Here is a 22,723-nt window from a genome sequence, read left to right on the forward strand (position 1 = left end):
AGATGGATGCAATGATGAATTTAAAAATTATACATCACACTATATTGAAATATTAAATTTATATTTTCGAATTTAATAAAATACTTAATATTTTTCCTCTCATTGTTTAATCGATATTTAAAATAAAATTCATTTATTGCATTATATAACTATTTTTCTCAAATAATTATAAGAATCGAAATATAACAAAGAAATAAAATGTAACAAAAATATATTGAATAAGAAAATAAATTTAACATAAAAGCAACATGTATTTTATAAATTCACTTTTGCGCTACAATTATCACGTGTAATTTATTTACATTTATATTTTACCAATAGATTTAGAAAAAACAGACTCGTCCACTCGATCGTTCATTAAACATATGAAAATTTCACATAGAGTTAAAATGCATTTCGCTTCGATATTCCAATTAATTACTACCATAAAGCGTATCGTACAAAGTCTTCATCAACTCAATACGAGATTTTCTTTAAATAATAAAGCACGATATTATTCCGAAGCAATTGATACTGGACGGTGTCGTGTATAAAAGGTACAATGCCGCATGAAGAATAAAACGCGACAATTCAAAAGAGATTGATTTCACCTCTCCGCCCATAATACCCCTTTCTACTATCCTATCCAATTCTCGGGAGCTTTGTGAAGTGATGGAAAACAGAGACAGAGAAATTCTGTTCCTCGCGTTAGGATATTCCGCTCGAGGACAGATTGAAGCTGAGGGGAAAGGAGAGGGGGAGGAAGGGGGAAGGCAGAGAGAGAGAGAGAGAGGAAGAAATGCAAGAGGCAAAGAAAGATAGATAGTGAAAGGAGACGAACGGAACGAGGATAGGGAAATTGTTGAAGACAGAGAGATAGGGGTAGAAGGGTTAAAGGAAATAAGAAGTTTAAAGGGGAAGGTTGAAAAGGTAGGAAACGTGTACAAGGATGAATGGTGAGATCGACGATCGAGAAGATAGAGAAAGAAATTAGATAGAAAAAGGAAATAAAATGGTGATATAGAATGAAAAGATTCGTAAATGAATCAGTGAAATGATGGGTAAGAAAATAGAGATAAAAAAAATCCTGTTCCTTGCTAATCATTATCAGGATATTTCATTCAAGAGGACAGATCGAGGGAAAAAAGAATGAAGGATGAAATGCAAAAGTTAAAGAGACGAATAGAAAAAAATAAAGAAAAAGTGTTCAAAAAAGAAAAATAAAAATAAAACGATTAAATAAAAAGAATAAATTTAACAATAGAAGAAATAAAAAGTTAAAGAATTTTATAATAGAATAAACGGAAAAAAAGAGTATAAAAAGATAAAGAAACATAGAGAGTAAAATAAAATGAGAAGATAGGAAAATTAGAAGCAAAACAAAATGAGAAGATAGGAAAATTAGAAGCAAAATAACAAAAAAAAAAAGAAAATAAGAGATGATTAGCAAGAAAATGAAATCGAAAAGAAAATAGATAGCCAAGAAGACGAAAAAATAAAATTAAATAAAAAGAAAAAAATAAGATAAAGAGTATAAAAAGCAATAGAAAAAAATCGAAAGTTAGAGATATCGATAAACAAGATACGGAAAGAATTTTTTAAGATGTCGAAAGGGTAAAACTAAAATCCTTGTTCCTCGCTCTTAGAACCAAAGAAAGAGAGAATAGAAGATAGAAATGCAAAAGAAGGATAGAGATCGAAAGCAGACGAAAAAAGAAGAATAGGAGAGACAAAAAGAGGGGTAAAGCTAATGAACTAAAGGAAGGGGTGACTAGAGGAGAAGGCAGGAAACGTACACGAAAATATGAACGGTGAAATGAAAATAGATCGACAGAAAATAGATCGAAGAGATAAATAATTAGATAAAAAAAAAAGAAACTGGAGAAAGTGAATAAATGAATGATGAAAAAAAAATGATACAAAGAGAAAATACTTGCATGAACAAACGAATGAAAAAGAAGAAAGACACCGAAAGTTAACGAGGAGCAAGATGAAGAAGGAGCAAGATAAGAGGGGAATAGAGGAAGGGAGAAGACTCCTGGTTGCTGGCAGATCGATAGAACGGAGCTGCGTAATACATATATATTCGGTTTTCCACGCGAGAAACCGATAGACGCGTTGGAACGCCATGAATGAGATACGTGGTTACGTGATGAACACGCTTCGAGGAAATTATACGTACACAAGTAAGTGCATATAGGAGGCTGTCGTTGCGATTCAAAGAGCCGCCCCACCACTGTTTTTATTCCGGTGCCGAACATAAAATAAGTTTTACGGCTTGGGAAGAACGTAATCCGCCAACAAATTCATACTGAAAACTGTTGCATTTTCAAGTCCAAATAACTTCTGACGTCACGCTCTATGTATACATTAAATTATTACTTGTCTCACCGCGAAATCGTGTAATATGTTACTCTTTAATGATTTTTCAAACATAGCGAGGCAACTTCGATTATTTTTATTTTCCATCGAGTTTCGCGTTTTATAGGTTTGCCCGTAAATTTCTTACCACTAACTGATAACAAGTGTGCCACGCAGAATGGTCTGTGAAAACATACATACATTTGATCGAAACATTATTTCGAATAATGGGAACATTTCGCTTCGAGATTTAACGTGTTTCAAATAATTAAATAAACTTTTTAAAATAATTAATTATCAATTTTTTTTTGATAAAATAATTATCAATATATAATATAATTTGATAATGCTAAAATTAAATGAAGCCAAATATAAAATTTGATCACAAATATTTTATTTCTTTTTATTTTTTATCATACATTAAATTTTTCATTATTTCTATGAAACTATTATTTCTTATTAAGTTATTATTAAAAATATTTGTAACTTTTTTAGAATCATATATTTTTATAAAAAAAATAGAATAATAATAAAATATATTTTTTTCTTAAATATATTTTAATTCTTAAATATAATTAATAATAAAATATATTTTTTTCATATGTAACATAAATTTTTTAAAATAAATATTTTAAAAATTAAATTTTTTAAATTTTCTAAATTATATTTGTTTTGCATCATTTGAAATAAATTTATTTTCATATTTATAACATTTTAGAAATTATAATAAATATAATTTATCACGTATCATTAAATGAAGAATTATTTGTATGCGAACTTATATTTTAATATTTAATTAATTTAATCACAAGTATATGTATATGTATATGTATATCCTTAATATAATATTTAATATATTAGATATTAAATTATTACTAAGATATCATTATTTCTAACATAAACACTAAAAATTTTAAATTGTTTAAAATATAATACAAATAGAAAAATATTTTAATTTCCATTATGGAATTATTATTATTTTTATATATTAATATCTTATCGATTAGTTATTTTTATCTTAATAGTTTTTATTTGTTTTAAATATTAAAGTTTGATTAACTCCATATTTAATGATTCAAACAATTATATATCTACTACCCGCATTATATACCTGATTAAAATTATAAGATAAATCAATATGAACTGATAACGATACTGATTCAGTATAGATTCAGTCAGTCATTCCTATTTTATTAGGAAAACGCAAATATATATTTGACGTAATATAAGTGTAACAATATGCAGTAAGAATTGAAGGCTATAGATACTTCAGATATGACGCACCTATACAGTGGCACAAAAATAAACTCCTTGGATAGAGGCTACAATCAATGACGTCACATTCGGTCAGAGTTCATCGGTCAGTGACTTCTGTTCGTTCCAATCACCTGGCAGCAATGATAAAAAATTTGTTGTATTTATTCGTGAAATAATATTTCAACTATACAATCCTTCGTTGAGAACAATTCCGTAGCATGCTTAGTAGATTAACGATTCAACCAAGCGATAGTGCACACGAAAATCAAGTTGATCCATATATTGAGCACTATACAATTACACAAGAAACATATATACACATATACACACGTCACTCGTAAACTACCGAATCTCTCTCAATTATTCTAATCCTATTCTCTTTATCGCACTAATTGCCGCATCAATACCATTGTTTTAGACAATCGCTTTACACAATACATAATCGATTTTCTTCAATTATTAGCACATTGATCACTTGAATCAATCACACAATCACATTTCACGTGTATATTAATATTCATTACTGATTAGAATTTGATTTCGAAGAAACTATTTTGAATGATCAAAAAATCAAAAAATGCGCGCGATGATATTCAGATATATTCAGGTGGGAAAATGTTATCGATCATGAAATTGTCTAGATAGATGAAATAAAACTGAAAAATGAAACACGGCGAAAAATGTGAGGTTCATCTACTTACTTACTTGCTATCGGCGTTCCCTAGCTGACAAGATGATGACGTTTCGTCGCTGTCATTGTCATCAACCTCTTCTGAAAGGGGTTGTGCTGCGGCATGGCTTCTGTCGCCGGTCTCCAGGTCAGCGACGAGAGTGTACATCGACGATATTTAAATAAATGCAGAATGTCGTTTTCTTAACGACATTGTTGTCGAATTTGTAATCGATGTACGAATCACTTTCCGCGTATTGTCCCTCGCGTTATACAATAGAAAAGTAATTCGCCGAGTCCACGAAGTGGGCCAATTTCGTTCACAAACCCCTTGTACACTCGATCGCAAGTAGCGCCCTCCCGCCACTAAACTGACTGATTGTGTACAAATATACGCTGGTGGCACCACCTTGTGCTCAAATAACGAAAACTCGTAATGTCATTAATGATCGATTCATAGATTAGTTGCATGATCATGTGAAAAAACATTTTCATCTAAAAGATTGATTAATAATTAATGACATAGCAATTTAATAAATATATTATATATTTTATTCATATTATAAAATTGATTTTCTTTGTTTAATTTTATAAAAGTAACAAAAATTTAAATATGAATAAAACAATATGTATTTATGTATATAATTACAATATTTATAATATTTATAATATATATGAATATTTATAATTATTTTTAATGAATTAAATATACATAGATACTATTCAATGTAATATACATAGATCTCTCAACAATATAACAAGAATATCAATAATCATATCCACATTCCTCTGATTCAACATTTGCAAAAATTTATCGATATTGAAGAAATATTTTTATAAAAATGTTTGATATAAAAAAATAATTAATAATAAACATCAATAAAATCATTATTAATATTAGCATGATCTTAACGATGCATATTATCCATATGTAAATACATAATCGTATAAATCGTATATAATCGCTGTTAATCCTCATTAAATATAAAAAGTTAGCAATACATAATTAAAAATTCAGTCAAATTTTATAAAATGTAATTCTATATATCGATTATAATGCTATCATTATAAAAATGAATAAAAAAAAATTTTTAAATAAAAAATAAATTAAAAAATTTTACTTATTAAAATTTATAAATCCTTATATTTGGTAGAACTAATCTATTATTTGGATATTTATTTTATTTATATCATAGTATATTGGAAAGTTTTCTTTTATCAAGTTAATCAATCAAAAATTCATTAAAGTTAATATTCAAAAAAAAAAAAAAAATTGTTATCGAAAGTGAAAGAAAAATGATACATATATATATATATGTTTCGATAGGATTAGACACAACATGTAACTACATGTTTAGAATGGCGCAGCGACCTCCACTGTTCACAGGCAAAGAAAATAATCGTTGCTCCAGTTGGATGTGCGCCAGCAAATGTAGCTCCTTTTTAAGTTTGTCCTTCAAGCGTAGCCTTGACTTTCAGGTTACATATGTATACTTCTAGTCAGTACCTTGCACCTGTCTTCTAAGATATTGTAATTGGAACATCTAGATATAGTTGTTGCATTTGTTCATATCTGTTACCTAAAAATACTTATGAAAATAAATCGATAAATTCTGGTTAAATTTTGTCTTCAAATAAGAAATTTTAATAACCATAGAAAATTCAGATGTATTTATTTAGCAAACAATTTGTAAAATTTTTAACGATAAATATTACAATATTCTATGATAATTTTCGTAAATTAATTGATGCATAAATAATTTTTTTTCACCATGTATATTATTTTCAAATTATAATTGTAATTCAAAAAAATGGCTGTCTATATAAAATATAAAATTTCGAAATTAATATTATCAGTATTTTGCTTTTAATAAATATTTAATTTAAAGATATGTAGATATAATACTATATAAATTTTAAAGAATAAATACAACATTCTTAAAATACATCTATTCAAAAAATATCGTGCATTAATTGCATTACAAATTTCATTAAATTGTACGTTGATATTTAATTTAAAATGTTTTTATTCGAAAGTTTAAATACTGTTATATAAAGCTTAAATATTTTACGTAATATTTCATAAAAATTCAATATAAAAATATCATAATTATTCTCTTCATGTAATATCATAATCATTTAATCATTTTATTATAATAATTTTATAAATTCACCTTTTTTAAATATATTAATTTCATTTTTTTTAAAATTGATCATTTTTAAACATATTTTTATAATTTATGAATAATTTTGCTATAAAACTTTTCATTTATCATTAAAATGTATTAAATTATTCTGATATTTTAGTAATATAATAAATATATAATCAAATACTTAAGATTAATTATTAAATCATTGTGCCTCATAAGTGCCTCATATATGGATGAAATATATTAATCATTATTATCGAATAACTATTATTGTTAGAAATGACATTAATACTTTCTCTGTTTACATTTCACGAATCGATTAAAATATAACTATTAATACATATTTCGCATATTTCTTAAATACTTTGAATTCTCTTTTTTTTTTTTTTTTTTTTTTTTACGGATCTAAAAGGTTTTAAACCTCATCTATTTGTTACAGAAATAGTATAAAATGTAATTATTTATCTTTTTTATTTTCTGAGTTGATTATTGGATTAATGTTTGTGTTTACTTCGTCATTATGTCCATCTTTAGAAATTTTATCATCTTGAATTTCTGTGATATTAGCTTTTTCCTCTTTTGTTTCCTCTTCTTCTAAAAGATAGTCCCAGTCTTGCGAATCATCACCACCATCTCGAATCTTACTTAATTCCCTCTTCAACATTTCCAAACATTCCCTTCGTTCCTTCCATTTCTCAGCTTGTTCAGGATTTGGTTTGGCATCTCCGCCTTGCATTTCCTGTTCAATCTTTTCTTTTCTTTCACATTCTAATATATACTTCTCATAGTTTTCCATCTACACAAAAATTTATGATCATAAATATTCATTCAATTATAAATAATTTAATTTTAATATTATTAAAATGAAATAACTCTATTATCTAACATCATTGCTTCATTCTCGCTTTATCTAACATAATCTTAAATAAATAAATCTTTGCTGATATTTTTGTATACCAACTTTTGCATTTATTTTTACTTCTAGAATCGACTTCTAAAAGTATACGAATTTCATATTTATATTAATAATCTGTTTACATATGTTTTGTAATTTATAATTTGTAATATAATTTATAAACAAGTAATCGCAAAATAGATTCGTTTATAATCAATTAATCATTCGGATTAAAATATCATTTTTTAATCAAGTTTTGTGTGATGAAAAGAAAGCGATCATTCTGTATAAAAAACGAATGAACATAAACTTCTTATGTATACAATTAATCAATGTCAGATCAAAGAGATTGGAGAACATTTTCATACTGCTTTAAAAGAAGAAAATACTCTAAAACACTTCTGTGTATCTCAAATAATATAGAGAGCTTGAGATTGATCAACTGGATAAAAATCACAAATATATAAATAATTTAATTGTCATCGTTAAAAATTTTGTAAAAATCTTTTTAATCTTTTCAAACTCTAATTAACTTCCTCTTCATTAATTTTAATGACTTTTTAATTTTAATGACTACATTAGGTATCTTTTTGAGCAACTTTTTCACGAAAATATAGGATTTTCTTAATTTTCAAGATATTTAAAAAAAATTTATTGCTATTATTGCATTGAATTTATATATATTTATCTATTACAATGTTTATATCATGTTGATGCTTTTTTACAAAATATATATACACATTGAAATAACTGATAATCAAAATGTATTATATAATCTATCAAAAAATAGTTGCTCTTAAATAGGTTTGAAATCTCATTCTAATCTATAACAAATTTTGGTATTTCATGAATTCTTTTTTCTTGTGAAATACGAAAATAAAATATAAAACAATTTTTGAACGATTGAAATAATTCTATCATCCAAAAATTATTTTAAATTTTATTTCGCATATTTTATTATATAGATTTAGATAAATATGATGATTAGTTTATTATAATTATTGTAATGTATTTACATAAATAACTATATCCTTCTTGAAATTCGAAGTATTACATTCGAAGTATTACATTCAAATTAAGCGCCATTGAAAATGATTGTTATGGTTGATAGAATTTTGATTTCTTGACAAATAAATATTTGTCAAATAAATAAATAAATCGAATAAGCAATACAGAGAAATTTATAAAAAATATTATATAAAAATATAAATTTCCATAAAAATCTATTGTCTATTATTTTCTCAAATTTCTAATTTAACTTTTTTTTTCTTCTTTTTTTTAAACTCTTTAATGTAATATTTGAAGAATTAAAAATTGCATCTGTAATTTCATATTTATTAATAGAAATCGAAAAATCTATAATCCTATCCGATAATTTTTATACGCAATTAAACGTTCTCACACAATTGCTCGAATCATATTAACTTTTAAAATTACGAGAAACATTTACAACTATCCAATTCCGCATTTAATTCGTTCATAAAATTTTATCATGCATCTCTCTAATAAGGGTTATCCACAATAATTTCATTTTTTAAACTTCCTCAATATCAATACATTAGATTTATTCTTTTTAATATTTCTTAAAATTTCATACATATATCTTAATAACTCTTTTTTATAACTCTAACTTATAATCGAATAATTTAATAAATTTGCGAATTATAAATAGTGAATTATTGTGAATTATAAATAGTGAATAATAATTTGTTTTTTCATATAATTTAATCTTTATTTTTATTTAATTATAATTTAATCTTATTTGTATTTTAACTATTAACTAATTTTATTTATTTATGAGAAAACAAATCGTAAAAATTTTAATAAAATATTCTATATATATATTTAAAGTAATAAATACAGATAATTATTTCATGGAGATCGAATATAAATATTCAAATTAATAAATCATATGCTCAATATTCAGAATTTAGTTTTATTTGATTATCGATTTTTCAGAATCGAGAATTATTATTTATAAAAAAATAATATATATATAATATGTGAATTCTTCATCAATAAATCTTTCTCTATAAGATGTAATATTAGCATTTTCTTTGCTAAAAGAATTTAAAAGAACGAATAGAAAATGCATAAAAACCTTATCTTGCAGCATTCGTTGGACATGATTTTGTCTTTTTAAATGGCGCGGTAACCAAAAACATGCTTGGATGAGTCGTAAAAATATCCAAACAGCACCAGCAAGAGCCAAATAGGAACAAGCAGTGAACACCATATTTACAAAATCGACGGTGATCTGTTGATACTTCATAATCGATTATTTTTAATAAAATCTGCAATCAAATAAATCAAAATAAGAACATCTTCGATAAAACTGAAAAAATAAATAATAAATTAAATAGATAATAAATTGATTTTTATTGATTTTGTTTCATGTAATATTTAAATATTATAGAAAGAAAAAGATGACAAATATTTTTGTTACATAAATAAATCGATGTATACAAGTGCTATTATAAATATATCATAATATTCAAATTTACAACAATGATCAATATACTAATACTAATAATATTAATATTAATATTTATATCTTTTCAAAACATTTCTATTAATTTTTATGTCAATATTTGTTATATGAATTATGTTAGTTTACAATGAGTTTATAAATATTGTATATTAAATATATTTATTATTATTTTGATTGTATTATTATTATATTAACGTTAAAATATAATGTAGTGAATATAAAGTGATAAAATAGATAAGTGAAGTGTGAATTAATAAATTTATTATTAATAATTTTTATTATTATATTAATTTAACTTAACTAATAATATAAATCTATTTTGAAGAAAACTATAATGTTTAGTGCACTCTAATGTGCAGTGCATATAATAAATGTGAATAACATTCTGACATTCATTTACTTATCAATGATACACTATGAATGTATCGATTATGCTTACTTTGTTAAAACGATAAATGTGCATTATGCGTTATGTATTCTTTCAATGTTTATTACATATCTTTTATTTCTAATTTTTAATTAGTTATATCAATTGTAATTAACATTGTTTTTTAAGATATTATAATATGAATATTTTTTACATTAATAATATTTCACATCGAAATATAGACATTTAATGAAATTCTTAAATATTACACTCACCATGTTATTATAAAAATCGACGTTAAATCATTACTGTTGAATAAATCACAGGTACGTAGTTTACTCACAAGTTATGTAAATAAAGAAGAATATTATTTTAAATAATAATAATCATATATATAAAAATAAATAAAAAGTTTTTAATATAGTAAAAAATTATTTTTCTTCTGACTTTTATACTTACTCATTCTAATATTTGAATAATTAAATAATTAAAAAAAAGAGATTCTTGTAACAATAAAATATTATATTTCAAAATTATCGATTAATATTATCAATTTTAATATTATAGAAACAATATTATAACTACATTTTTATTTTCCACAGTTTTCAATGTTTTATCTAATTTATAATATAATGTATTTAACAGTGAATATCATATGAATATGAAAAATATATATTCATACTATAACTATACGGATGTTCTACTTTCATTTGAATTCTGCTTATTCGTAGCGCGCAAATTTGATTTCGTTTTATGACGTTAAATTTATGTATACTTTCTATATTCAACAAACTTACCTTTTTTAAAGAAAAAATAATATTATCATATCCAAGTTAGGTCAAATTTTTATATAAAAGAAGACAAAAATCATATGTAACACGAGTAGAAAGTAGAAGAAACGCCGAATACGTCAGGCTGACAAGTGAAACACAACTATCCACTACTGACCCCTATCGAAACAATCGATATATGGATATAGCCACGTATGATTAAACTGACGTCCTGACGTTTTACAAATATTTCAATCTGAACAGGACATTAATGATTTACTTTCTTTAATTTATTCTATAATATTATTTTCGAATAACAATCGCATTCAAAATTTTTTAATTATTCTTTGGACATATAGATATTTATTATAAATTATATATTCGCATATTTAATATTTATTTCTTAATTAATTAAATGAAATAGAGATTTTTAATGCAATTATATTTAAGTAAGAAATTCAATAATTTTAATGATATATCAATTTATATTTTTTTGAAAAATATTATTTCGAATTATTTATTAAAAAAATATGAGAAATCATTTAAATAATTTTTTTATATATTTAGGAAATAGAATAAAAAAATTATATTTAAGAAAATATATTTATAATTTAATCTTGATAAAAAAAAATATAAAAATAATATATTATCTATTAAATATTTTAATTGTTTTTTTATTTATATCTTATAAATAAAGAATAAGACAAAAAAATATATATTTTCAATAATATATGAAAAAGCAATACGGATAATGAAAATATATATATAATGATATTTATGATATAGATTATTTAATCATTATAAATTTCAGTTTTTTATTTTCTTATTTAAATTGGAAAGTAACTAAAGCTGAAAAGAACAAGGAAGAATACACTTTTTATTTTTACAGAGATAACTTAAAAATAATACGTTCCACGTCCCAGCTAACATTAATTACCTAAATACAAATTGACACTTTGTGGTATTAATAGCAAGATTTGAATCATCGCTTGAGTGAAGAATTTATTGTGTATCATTTAACTATCAAATTCTAACATTTAACATGATGTCAATACATAATTTATTTTCTACGAAATTATACACGTTCATCTAAATCTGATACAATACGTACAGAATAAACAGATGTGGAATGTGTGACTGCAGTCATCAACAAGAAGGAACAAGGCCCATTGCACTTTTAGTTTTAATACGAAATACATATTTTTTTTTTTTTTTTACGTTTTTAAAAGAGAAATATTTATGTCACAGATCTTACATAGAACAGGAGGTAAGGAGTGGCGGAATTTCGTGGATTTGGCGCTAGTTTATCTTCTAATTCTCGCAATGGGATTACATGCACTGCTTCATCATCACATTCTAACCACGTGCTAGGATGTTTATGACGTCGAATACCACAACAATCCATACTGCGGCAACCAAACCTGATTAATTGTTCCTTAGTTTCACTAGCACTTGGTTTACTTCTAAAGTATTTTAATATACCAGATGTTTTATCTGATGAAGACGAATTTGTATTTGTGCTGCTACTACCCTGACCAGAAGTTTGTCGCTTACTATCTCGGTCACATTGAAAATATTCTGCAAATGCAGATTCATCAGGCAAACGGGTATAAGCAACATAATGACCAGCTGTCATTGTTGCACCCTGATGCATAATTACAGAATATAATTTATATACATGTCGTGATTCTGATCTGCCACCTGTAGTTCGTGATTGATCGTTATTGCATTCTTCACAAAAACATTGTAATGTTAATGGCGTTGGCATATGATTATTAATTTTTTCCATTGACCTAATATAATATATGTCTTTATATTAAATATGAAAATGTTATTTATTTTATTATCTTATTATCAATAAATATATAATAATATTATTATCAATAAATCAATAAAAGTAAAAAATAATCTTACCCTGCTGCAGTAGAAAATCTTTTCAATTGCAATATAAGTAGTCTTGGTAAAGATGGGAAACATACAGCTCTACGAGCTTCATTATATCGAAGACAACGAGCGCACCAATATTTATCTCGGCCCCAAAGAAGTTCACTAGTAACTACTGCACGTTTATATACCTCACTACTATCCATTGGTCTTACTTCTTTATCTACAATGAATAATATATTTATAATTTAATCACTTTATAAGTTAATTAATATAATAAAAGATACGTACCTTTTTCACTTGATCTGTCTATATCTATAGGCACACATATATCGCAAAATGTTTCTTTTCGTTCTGTAACATGTTCACATTCAAGACATGTAGTTCGCAGAAGACTAATTCCTTCAAAATCTTCTGAAATAAAACATTTCTTGCTTTCCAATCTATGACTACTTATATCTCCGTTACTTTCTGGAAATTCAGCATGACCATTTTCATATTTCATACAATATTTCATATAATACTTCACATTTTCGTATGGTCTAGAAGATACTGATACACCATTTAAATTTGATTGTACAAGACAAGATGAACTTCCTCTTGTTGTTATTTTTTTCTTTTTTCTTGATTTACGAATGCTTCTTTTATTAGAATTATTACCTTCTGATTGTACATCTGTTAAATGTTCAGTGGAAAAGTCTGATAATGTATCATTATTTTGTCCAAATTGACTTTCTCTATGTCTGACCAACAATTGGAATGTTTCCCTAATATTATCGAGCAAACATACTAAAAGTTCATGAGCATCTTGTTGCTGATTTCCCTCAAAGATAGGATTTACATCTCTGAAAGAAAAATATGTATCATATAATATATGTAATATGTATATTTCTCTCTTAAATATATTTTTTTTTAATATAATATATACCTAAGAGCTTGTAAAAACGCATCTGGCTGGTATGGTTCACTATTTTCTCTTGCTTCAGATGCACGTAATGCCATAAATAATTCATGTAATTTTTCAGTAGCTATTTGTATTCTGTGTTTATTATTATCTCCAGTAGGTCCAGCCAAAGCTAATAAATCTTTACTACTCCAACTCCGACTGCCACTTGATGTAAGTGATACACCAGTTCTACCCAAAGATGATGACTTTATCTATATAAAAAAAATTATTATATAATTTTATTTATTATTATATTATTTTATTATTATTTTATTATTATTTATATTATTTTATTTTAATATTATTACTATATAAAAAGTTTCTATTTTTAATATAATAAATCTTACTTTAGTTTGAATTTGTTTATCATTTAAATTAGATAAATCAGTGGCCAAATGATGCAAATTATGTAGAAATGATGGTGCAAATCGTAAAGTATATATCACACTGTTCAAAAAACATGTATTTCCTAAATTACATAAAGTAGCTATCCTTAATCCTTCTGTACCGCTATTTGATACATCATAACTTCCATCTTGATGATTGCTCAATTGATTACGATAACCATTCAACATTTTGCTTATACCTTCATAATTAATAAATATATGTTAAATTATACATAAATATACATACAATTTAAACATATTTTTTAAATATATTTAAAGTTTATAAAATAATAGAGTTAAATAAGTTTACATACTATGAGTACAGGTATCTTTGTTTAAAAGGCTCTCCCTCTCTGAAGTCTGAGGAGCCTGAGAAGTATTAATAGAAATTGTACGTTCACGACCAGAAAGGGATAAGCAAAATTTCTTCCTAGGAGGAACTGAACGTTTATCTGCATCTTCTTCTGTTTCTAATACTGTCATTTTTTGTTGACCTAAAATAACAATTAAAATTATATAATTTATTACATTAATGTAATCGAAATTATTAATATAAATTAATATAAATTTATTTAAAAAAGTTTATATTTGAAACTTAAATTTACTTTCACAGAAAAAAAAATATATATATATCTTATATAGGAATTTAAATTTAGAAATACAAATGTTATATATATATATATATATATATACACAATATATATACATATTTTTATATGGAAAAATATTTGTATTAATTACTTTAATTTATATTATATAAATATACAAAATTTAAAACTTATGTACTTACGTAGTATTTAGTAGGGAAGTCATGGAACAAATGAATTTGTTATTAACCTTAGTTAATTGAAAAAATCTGTATATACAATTAAACCACAAAATATTCTTCGATTAACACGAACTACATTTCTACTGCTGTCAGGAGGAACACTTTTTTTTACAATATTGCAGTAGCCATTACTCGTTGCACCTAATATCATATATTCACGAATCGCGTTCATGTGCGATTACAATTTCACATTTATGTAGCTTTTCCTATATTGTTCACACTTCCGTCATTAACGTTTCCCTAGAACCCGTTACGAGCGTTTGCGTCTGAAAATGGAGATTGGTGTGACTATGATATAAGTATATATTCAATAAATCAAAAGTAATTTCATATTAATTAAAATGTAAATAAGTTTAAGAATATTTTATTATTACTTTAATATTAGTAACTTATTTTTTTCTTTTATTGTAAATTATTTTACAATTAAAAATATAAAATTAATTATATGATAAATACATAAATCAAACAATTATTATATTATATCATTTTTATATATTTAATAAAAAATTTTTAATATTGTATAATTATAAAATAATATAACTTCTTAATAGTATGTTTTAAATGTGTATGTTTAAAAAATATGTGTATGTTTTTAAATATGAGTATATTATGTTAAAGTTAATTTACAAAATTATATTGATTATTTTTTTATATGAATTTTTTATACGTTATTAAAGAAATGTATGTAATTAAATATACATATATACAATAAATATATATGCAATTATTTTAATTGAGTATTTATTTATTTTTTTTTCTTTTTATATATTTTATTGCAAAAACCTTTTTTTTTATTTTCATTTATTAAATTATCAATTATTATTTACATTAATAATAATTTTTAATTCGCATTTTTCTTTAACATAAAAGACATATTTTTATAACAAATTTGCAAGTTCCATTTTTTATGCATTATTACTTACAAATGAATTATCAATAAATTAAGAAAAAAATGAAAAATTAATATAAAATTTAAAAATTTTGATATTGTTTATAATAATTTCAAAAAGAATTTTTATTTAAATATATTTTATTAAATATTTTATGTAATTTTATATTGCTTTTAAATATAACTAATTTTTTTACAGTGATAAAATATATTATACATAATAACATTATTATATTATTGTTTAATATATATTAGATGAAATATATATTTTAGATTATTTATATATGAAAAACTATTTTATTATAAAATGAATATAGGAAATAATAAAAAAATAAATTACTTGTTTTTATAATGAATTCCATTTGCTTATATTATTAAATATTATTAATATATTATTATATATATTATATTATTAAATAAAATTTATTCAATGATATAACTCATTGTATGTAAATTAAGTATTTATTAGAATCTAAGAAAATAAGATCAAATTAATAATTTTAAGATATTTTTTTTATGTCTGAAAATAATATCAATCATGCTTTAAAATGAAAAAGAAGTGAATTGAAATAACTTTCAAGATAAGTAGAATTTATTTTACATGAAAATGAACAATCAATATAATAATAACTTGTTTTATTTAAACTTGATTTAATTTATTTATATCTGATAATTTATTTCATTGAACAAATTTTATAGGGAATTGTATATGTTATGTTGGCTAAAGTATATACACTTATTTTAAAAACCGTTATGTAGACATTTGAAATTATCAAACTGTTTAAAAAAGTAAAAAAAATTAATATTATTTTTGTGCAATGTATTCAAATAACTTTGAAAAATTAATAATTCAAGCACGGCAACTTGATGATGGTATCGAAAAATTAATAACAACATGGAAATTGCCACATGTTTTAATTGGATGTTTTGGAGAATGTACAGAAGAAACAATTAATTATATTGAATCTGTATGGAATATTATAAAAAATACACAGGTCGGTATCATCAAATATGATCTATATCATATAAATATTATGATATTATTATAAATATTATGATATTATTTATTTAAAATTATTTAAAATTATTTAAAATTAAAAAAAGATATATATTTATTTAATTTTTTTAATGTATTATTATATAATTAGAATGGAATTGACGAAATTTTATCAGAAACGAAAGATTGGAGTATAGAAAATCCAATACATATGGAAGAGTTTCTTCAAGAAACTAGAAAAGAATATGAAACTTTAAAAGAAGATTGCGATAATTTGGAAGGTGTTTTTGCAGAGTATGGTTATGATTATAATAAAGATAATATTTTAGACCAGTAAGTTTGTAATTTGTAATATTCTAATAATATTCTAAATAATAATAAATATTTATTATTTTAACATTTTATTTTTAAATTACATAGAACTGACAAAACTTATGTAAATATTAATGAAAGTTCTGATCAGAACTTAGTTGAAGGTATAGAGAATTTAGAAGTTGAATTTACTCCTAATCTCAGTTGGAAATGTAAAATAAAACAAAATGGATTAACATCAACATATAATGATAATAATACATCCCATGCATTAAGTAATAGTTTAGCATCAGTTTCTAATGATATTTCTATTATACATAAGGATTTTATTTGTACTCCAGGAAGAGAACGTCCACAAGAACCAATTTATTCTAGACACTTTTATAACATATTAAAAAAATGAATTTTCAAGATTTTATATTTTATGATACATAGTTTAAGATCTGTATTATATTATTGTATATTTTTTGTTTTGTTAAGTATTAAAATATTTGAAATGAATAGAATTTTAAATGATTGAATTTCACCAGTTAATTTATTATACAATTGACATTATATCCATAAGTATTTATACTTATGGATATATAATATATATTAATATATATAATATTAATATATATTATAATATATATAATACATATTCTTTTATAAAAATATATTTCTGTATATATTTCTTTTTACAAAAATAAATTATAAAAAATTAAAGATATCTTATAAAATTTAATATTAAATTTAAATTATTAAATTTTTTAAATATTATATATAAATATCTTTTTGCATAGAATGTTCCAAGAATATATCTAAAAAAATTAATCTTTAAGAGCATCATTGCATTTATAAAATTTAATTATTTACTTAACTAGATTTAGTAAAAAAATAGATTTTTCTATACTGTGTACTTATTTGTTCATTTTTTCGTATGTTTATTTAAATTTAAGATATATTCTATTTTTTTAATCGATTTAATATTTATATTCTATATTAAAAAATATAATAAAAATATAATATAATTTAATATAAAAATATAATATAATATAATTTTGTCACTTAATTAATTATTAAAAATTATTTTTATTTAATTAATAATAAGTGATAAACAATATAGTTATGTGACAACAATATGGTTATGTTGACAATGAAAATGGTGAAGCAAATAAATGTAAATAATACAACATAACCTCATGTTATCCATTTTGTTTTTTAAAAATATCATTATAAAATAAACTTGAAATAAATACCTTTAATTTTTATAAATACTATGGGTTAGTATTAAATTTAATGTAAAATTATTAAAATATATTTATATTCGTAAATATCATATATTTATCGTAATTGTTATAGATACAAATACAAAATTATGTCAGGGTAAGGATATTTTTGAAAGGATGAATTACCTGTACCAGGTAATAATAATTTTTGATAATTTATATTTTATTGTTTTATGTTAAAGTAGAATTATTAATAAAATATTATTTATACAGGCAAGTTATTTAATGGCTTTGAAAAATAGAGTAGCAGCATCATATTATGGAAACATAATGGTTGGTTGTGCAAAAAAATCTGTTTTAAGAATGTAAGTTTAATTATAAAATAATTTAAAATTAAAATTGTTAAGTTTAAATATTTATTTAATTGGTGTAATATAAGTTAGATTATTATAAATATTATAAATTATTATAAATATATTTTTCATAAATTTTATATTTTTTTTTGCAAAAATTTTTTAATAGTTAAATTTATTTATATATATTAAATTATAGGACTAGTAGTAATTTTTTCAGATTCAAAGAAGTATTGTGTTTTTTTATATATTTTTTATAATCCAATACAGAAAAAAAAGATGAAACTTCAGGCTCAATTATATATTTGTTATAGTTATGTAATAGTTATATATATAGTTAAAATCATAATCAATTATTAGAAACTATGTAAATGTATATATTTTTTTTTCTTTAAGAGAACCTGATATTAAGAGAACAATTTGTAAATGTTGTCAATCTCCCCTTATACCTGGTGAAACTGCAAAAGTACGATTAATATCAAAACCTATAAAAAGTGTAAAATGGACATGTTTAACATGTTTAAGTATTAAAAAATACCCTACAAAAAAAGGATACAAATTATGGATAGAACAACCTAATTCGATAGTCCAAATTTTCAATTATGAATCAAAATTATTAGATGATAAGTCTAATAAGAAAGAAAAAAATAGCTTAGATGAAAAACATATGGATATTGAAAAGAATTAAATATACACAGATTTGAATATTTATTTTCACATGATGTGAGATGTGATGAATGTGTTGATATATGAATACTTTTTTTTATCAATGACTTACATAAAATATGTTACAATAAATTTATAACCAATAAACAGATACTTTTACTAACTATAATATTCGTAACCACCTAGTAATATTATGATACTGATATTAATTTTACATTAAATGTTTATAGACATAACATGATCGTAGTTAAGTTATTGTTTTTGAATATATGATATACTGTATGTTTAGAGCCGTTCGCAATAAATTTCATAGACCCCAATGCACATATGTTTCGTTGAGGACGGTTTAGATGATGAAAAACAGTGTGGTCTTCGCAGCGCGAAATGATTATGTTTTTACATAACATTGAAATTTGATGCGAATGTCTCCATTTCACTAGCTATGATATGACTATATCCGCCCATCGCCAATGAGTTGTAAGAAATCTCAAATGCAATTTAACTGTCACTATATGCGGGCGTAATCAAATCACAGATTAATCAGATAAAAATCAGTCATTTAATCCTAACTTAAATAAATATAACATATTGAAAATTAATAATTGTACATGAACTTATATGATATATATTGATATTTCGATTGAATTGTTTTTCTTATTACAAATATTTTTAACATTATGAGTATGTTCTCTTTATTATTAGAACATTTTATTGTATGTTAATGCCATAATGGCAGTGATTTGTTCACAAGATAATGACACTATAAGTACGTTCTTTTTTGTTACGCGTGCAAAACGTACATAAGTTATATAAATACTAAACTAGTGAGGAAGTAATCAGAAAACTGCGCTGGACGGAGTCTACACATTCATTTATATACATATATCTGTCGTGCCAAGCTTTGGTCATTAAGCTATTTCACAGTGTCTATTATCTAGCAATTTTGATTTTTCTAACAATGAACCTAACAATTAGTTAGATAAGACCATAGGTTGGCAACGCACACATATATACATGCACACACCAGCTACAGGGAAATATTTATTCCAGTAATATTGACTGTTCGTTGTTACTCTTCATCTTGAATTCTTCGCTGTTGAAGAGTTCGAACTGAAATTGCAAAAGATGCACAGTCAGGGTAGATTTTTCTGCATAATTCGGGATAATTTGCTCTTCTTGTACACGCGTCTACTCGCAGACAAACCTAACGATATTATCCGATTATTGTCGAAAAGGTGTGTGCATGCGAGTGTAATTTGAGAAAGGCGCGTGCAACAGTTAGAGCAGTGGTTAGAGAGGTACAATGTATGATGATAAGTTATATTATTGATTAAAAAAGAGGGATTGACATAAAACTTAATTTATACTAGCCCTGAAACGAATTGGGGTTGACCATCACGATCAAGTGTAAATTGAGGCATTACATTCGAAGATGGCTGAAATGTTGATCCTTGGAAACCCATGGCTGATTCATAAAGCTATGTAAAAACATATAATATAAATATATATTTTCAAATTATATAATAATTTATCTAATATATATATTTAATAATTTTTCTTCATACATTGTGGTTTCCTGGAAGCGTTGTATAATCTGGCGTCGTAGGACGATGCCTATTCGTAGGTAGTGGACGTTGAATAGTAGCATAAGTGTTATCTTGAGATGTATCACCCATACCAACACTTACACCACTTCCACGTCTTTCTGTACCTAGACCACCTTCAGGTTCACTAAATACTTGCATTGTTAATTCTTGCTCTTCATATAATTTAAGTTTTCTGGAAATGAGCATTATAAAAATATATCATATTGAAACATATCTTTATAAAACATAATTTTACTCACTGTTCAATCCATAAAGGATTTTCTGTAGTATTTAATTCATCGATAATTTGTTTCTTTATTAAGCCATCTTTTTTTCGTATATCATTTGGCACAGTGATTACCCTAAAATATATTATATAATATAATATATTTTATATTTTCCATGTTAAAATAAGGATATTTACCAATGTCGTAAACAACAACAAACTACTGTTACTGTAACTGCACCAACTAATAAAACTACTAATAAGGCAATTAAAGCAGCTAATGCAGGATCGAAAGGTTCTTCCTGTACTCCAGCATAAGCAGGCTGAAAAATTATATCACAAAATCCAATTCTATTAATATATTTATATAATTTTAAGTATACAAAATTTAATATAAAAATTTAATATATATTTACCACAACATTTTCAATAGCAAAACCGGCATAATAATCTTTCAAGAAATCATATTTTGCATCAATAACTTTGAGTACTTGTGGAACTGGAGCGATAGTTTGGGTTTTTGATTCCACTACGTGTAAATACATGTCGCACCTATAAGTTATATTTAGATATTATGTTTTAGATATTATATTAATTTAAAAAATATTCAAAATATTTTTCTTTACCATTCTCTACGAATATGACCTGATGCGTCTACGTGATATCGTATATCATCGACAACGACTCTACTTTGAGTTGCATTCGATAATTCTGATACGATTTCGTCACGTTCACGATTTACTTCTTCAGGAGGTCTTGATAAAATAACTCTTATTAACTGTGAGGCTTCAAATACCCAAACCTTCATTAACATAATAAATAAATAATTAAAAAATTAAACATGAAGATACTTGCATATGAAATAACTTACATGAACTCTAGTCATTGCATATCTTTCTGGAATAGCAGCTTCTTTTGCTATAACTTCAACAATGAATCTATCTTGATTGTATTCGGCCATATATCCACTTGTAACAAGTTTACCATCTTGTGTTACAATGAAAGGACTTGGAACTATAGAACCACTAGGTTTTTCTGATCCATATTTGTAAAGATTTGCACTGGCAACATAATAATGAAGTGTGCCATTATCTCCAACATCCAAATCTGATGCTGTTACTTTTGTTACAAAATCGTTCACATTTGCCATTGAATTAACACCAGCATAATAATCATTACGTTCAAATATTGGTGAGTTATCATTTTCGTCCAAAATAATTATAGTAACATTTACATATCCATGGTCCGTATTGTGCATTAATGGTCGTCCTGCATCTGCAGGATTTATATAAATATCAGGATCATTAGAAGCCAATATCGATAAAACATATTTATCTCGAGTTTCACGATCGAATGATTTATTTGTATATATGCTACCATCAGATTTGTCTATATAAAATGCATAATTTTCGTTTCCTGAAAAATGATTATGACATTCGCATAAATTTATTTATCGCTACTTAATACTTCTATAATCTTGAAAATTATAATTATATATATT

At 24.0% G+C, this 22,723-nt stretch overlaps 6 protein-coding genes across 9 annotated transcripts in view; 2 read left to right on the forward strand and 4 right to left on the reverse strand.

Moving 5' to 3' along the window:
- LOC122719047 overlaps nucleotides 1-4,581 on the reverse strand; it is a 112,891-nt gene extending 108,310 nt beyond the window's left edge. For 2 of the 3 annotated variants that reach the window (XM_043944573.1, XM_043944572.1), the window contains exon 1: nucleotides 4,303-4,581. In XM_043944573.1, coding sequence (XP_043800508.1) covers nucleotides 4,303-4,436 — 134 coding nt within the window. In that variant the 5' untranslated portion in view covers nucleotides 4,437-4,581. Of the gene's footprint in view, nucleotides 1-4,298 lie in introns of all 3 variants that reach the window. The other variant, XM_043944575.1, reaches the window with a different exon arrangement.
- A 2,104-nt stretch (nucleotides 4,582-6,685) lies between these two features.
- LOC122719077 lies at nucleotides 6,686-11,175 on the reverse strand. Of its 2 annotated transcripts, none has more exons than XM_043944616.1 (3): nucleotides 10,968-11,175; nucleotides 9,414-9,578; nucleotides 6,686-7,213 (listed from the first exon to the last, which is right to left on the reverse strand). In XM_043944616.1, exons 2-3 carry the CDS (start codon nucleotides 9,546-9,548, stop codon nucleotides 6,875-6,877), a joined length of 474 nt encoding a protein of 157 aa, XP_043800551.1. In that variant the 5' UTR covers nucleotides 9,549-9,578; nucleotides 10,968-11,175; the 3' UTR covers nucleotides 6,686-6,874. The 2 variants fall into 2 exon arrangements, with proteins under 2 accessions (XP_043800551.1, XP_043800550.1); XM_043944615.1 differs by having other exon boundaries at nucleotides 9,414-9,606.
- Nucleotides 11,176-11,795: 620 nt separating this feature from the next.
- On the reverse strand, nucleotides 11,796-15,257 carry LOC122719045 (ubiquitin carboxyl-terminal hydrolase 1). The gene is made up of 7 exons (XM_043944570.1): nucleotides 14,947-15,257; nucleotides 14,471-14,650; nucleotides 14,118-14,356; nucleotides 13,753-13,982; nucleotides 13,116-13,669; nucleotides 12,855-13,047; nucleotides 11,796-12,733 (listed from the first exon to the last, which is right to left on the reverse strand). The coding sequence occupies exons 2-7, from the start codon at nucleotides 14,637-14,639 to the stop codon at nucleotides 12,178-12,180; spliced, it is 1,941 nt and encodes a 646-aa protein (XP_043800505.1). The 5' UTR covers nucleotides 14,640-14,650; nucleotides 14,947-15,257; the 3' UTR covers nucleotides 11,796-12,177.
- Nucleotides 15,258-16,651: 1,394 nt separating this feature from the next.
- Nucleotides 16,652-17,639, forward strand: LOC122719079. Its single transcript, XM_043944617.1, has 3 exons — nucleotides 16,652-16,869; nucleotides 17,023-17,204; nucleotides 17,292-17,639. The coding sequence occupies exons 1-3, from the start codon at nucleotides 16,693-16,695 to the stop codon at nucleotides 17,584-17,586; spliced, it is 654 nt and encodes a 217-aa protein (XP_043800552.1). The 5' UTR covers nucleotides 16,652-16,692; the 3' UTR covers nucleotides 17,587-17,639.
- Nucleotides 17,640-18,172: 533 nt separating this feature from the next.
- On the forward strand, nucleotides 18,173-20,055 carry LOC122719038 (ribonuclease P protein subunit rpr2). Its single transcript, XM_043944557.1, has 4 exons — nucleotides 18,173-18,445; nucleotides 18,525-18,586; nucleotides 18,665-18,756; nucleotides 19,141-20,055. The coding sequence occupies exons 1-4, from the start codon at nucleotides 18,442-18,444 to the stop codon at nucleotides 19,430-19,432; spliced, it is 450 nt and encodes a 149-aa protein (XP_043800492.1). The 5' UTR covers nucleotides 18,173-18,441; the 3' UTR covers nucleotides 19,433-20,055.
- Nucleotides 20,056-20,211: 156 nt separating this feature from the next.
- The window catches only part of LOC122719037 (cadherin-87A), a 285,642-nt gene continuing 283,130 nt past the window's right edge, over nucleotides 20,212-22,723 (reverse strand). Inside the window, exons 22-29 of the mRNA XM_043944556.1 lie at nucleotides 22,094-22,638; nucleotides 21,849-22,024; nucleotides 21,639-21,774; nucleotides 21,421-21,545; nucleotides 21,257-21,358; nucleotides 20,976-21,189; nucleotides 20,782-20,888; nucleotides 20,212-20,520 (exon numbers count right to left, since the gene is read on the reverse strand). Of these exons, the coding sequence (XP_043800491.1) occupies nucleotides 20,487-20,520; nucleotides 20,782-20,888; nucleotides 20,976-21,189; nucleotides 21,257-21,358; nucleotides 21,421-21,545; nucleotides 21,639-21,774; nucleotides 21,849-22,024; nucleotides 22,094-22,638 (1,439 nt within the window). The 3' untranslated portion in view covers nucleotides 20,212-20,486. The remainder of the gene's footprint in view (nucleotides 20,521-20,781; nucleotides 20,889-20,975; nucleotides 21,190-21,256; nucleotides 21,359-21,420; nucleotides 21,546-21,638; nucleotides 21,775-21,848; nucleotides 22,025-22,093; nucleotides 22,639-22,723) is intronic.

Source organism: Apis laboriosa, unplaced genomic scaffold, assembly GCF_014066325.1.
Source record: "Apis laboriosa isolate Shangri-la unplaced genomic scaffold, ASM1406632v1 scaffold69_cov144, whole genome shotgun sequence".
Lineage (NCBI taxonomy): Eukaryota > Metazoa > Arthropoda > Insecta > Hymenoptera > Apidae > Apis > Apis laboriosa.

Excerpts from the sequence above, each read along its gene's own strand:
- LOC122719077 (XM_043944615.1), bottom strand. The coding sequence starts at position 9,584 with ATGAAGTATCAACAGATCACCGTCGATTTTGTAAATATGGTGTTCACT. Across the intron at positions 7,214-9,413 it reads AACGAATGCTGCAAGATAAG|ATGGAAAACTATGAGAAGTA; the intron begins GTTTTTATGCAT and ends ATTTTTGTGTAG.
- LOC122719045 (XM_043944570.1), bottom strand. The coding sequence starts at position 14,639 with ATGACAGTATTAGAAACAGAAGAAGATGCAGATAAACGTTCAGTTCCT. Across the intron at positions 14,357-14,470 it reads CAAAGATACCTGTACTCATA|GTATAAGCAAAATGTTGAAT; the intron begins GTATGTAAACTT and ends TTAATTATGAAG. Across the intron at positions 13,670-13,752 it reads GCGTTTTTACAAGCTCTTAG|AGATGTAAATCCTATCTTTG; the intron begins GTATATATTATA and ends TTTTTCTTTCAG.
- LOC122719079 (XM_043944617.1), top strand. The coding sequence starts at position 16,693 with ATGTATTCAAATAACTTTGAAAAATTAATAATTCAAGCACGGCAACTT. Across the intron at positions 16,870-17,022 it reads ATATTATAAAAAATACACAG|AATGGAATTGACGAAATTTT; the intron begins GTCGGTATCATC and ends TTATATAATTAG. Across the intron at positions 17,205-17,291 it reads AAAGATAATATTTTAGACCA|AACTGACAAAACTTATGTAA; the intron begins GTAAGTTTGTAA and ends TAAATTACATAG.
- LOC122719038 (XM_043944557.1), top strand. Across the intron at positions 18,587-18,664 it reads GGATGAATTACCTGTACCAG|GCAAGTTATTTAATGGCTTT; the intron begins GTAATAATAATT and ends TTATTTATACAG. Across the intron at positions 18,757-19,140 it reads AAAAAATCTGTTTTAAGAAT|AGAACCTGATATTAAGAGAA; the intron begins GTAAGTTTAATT and ends TTTTTCTTTAAG.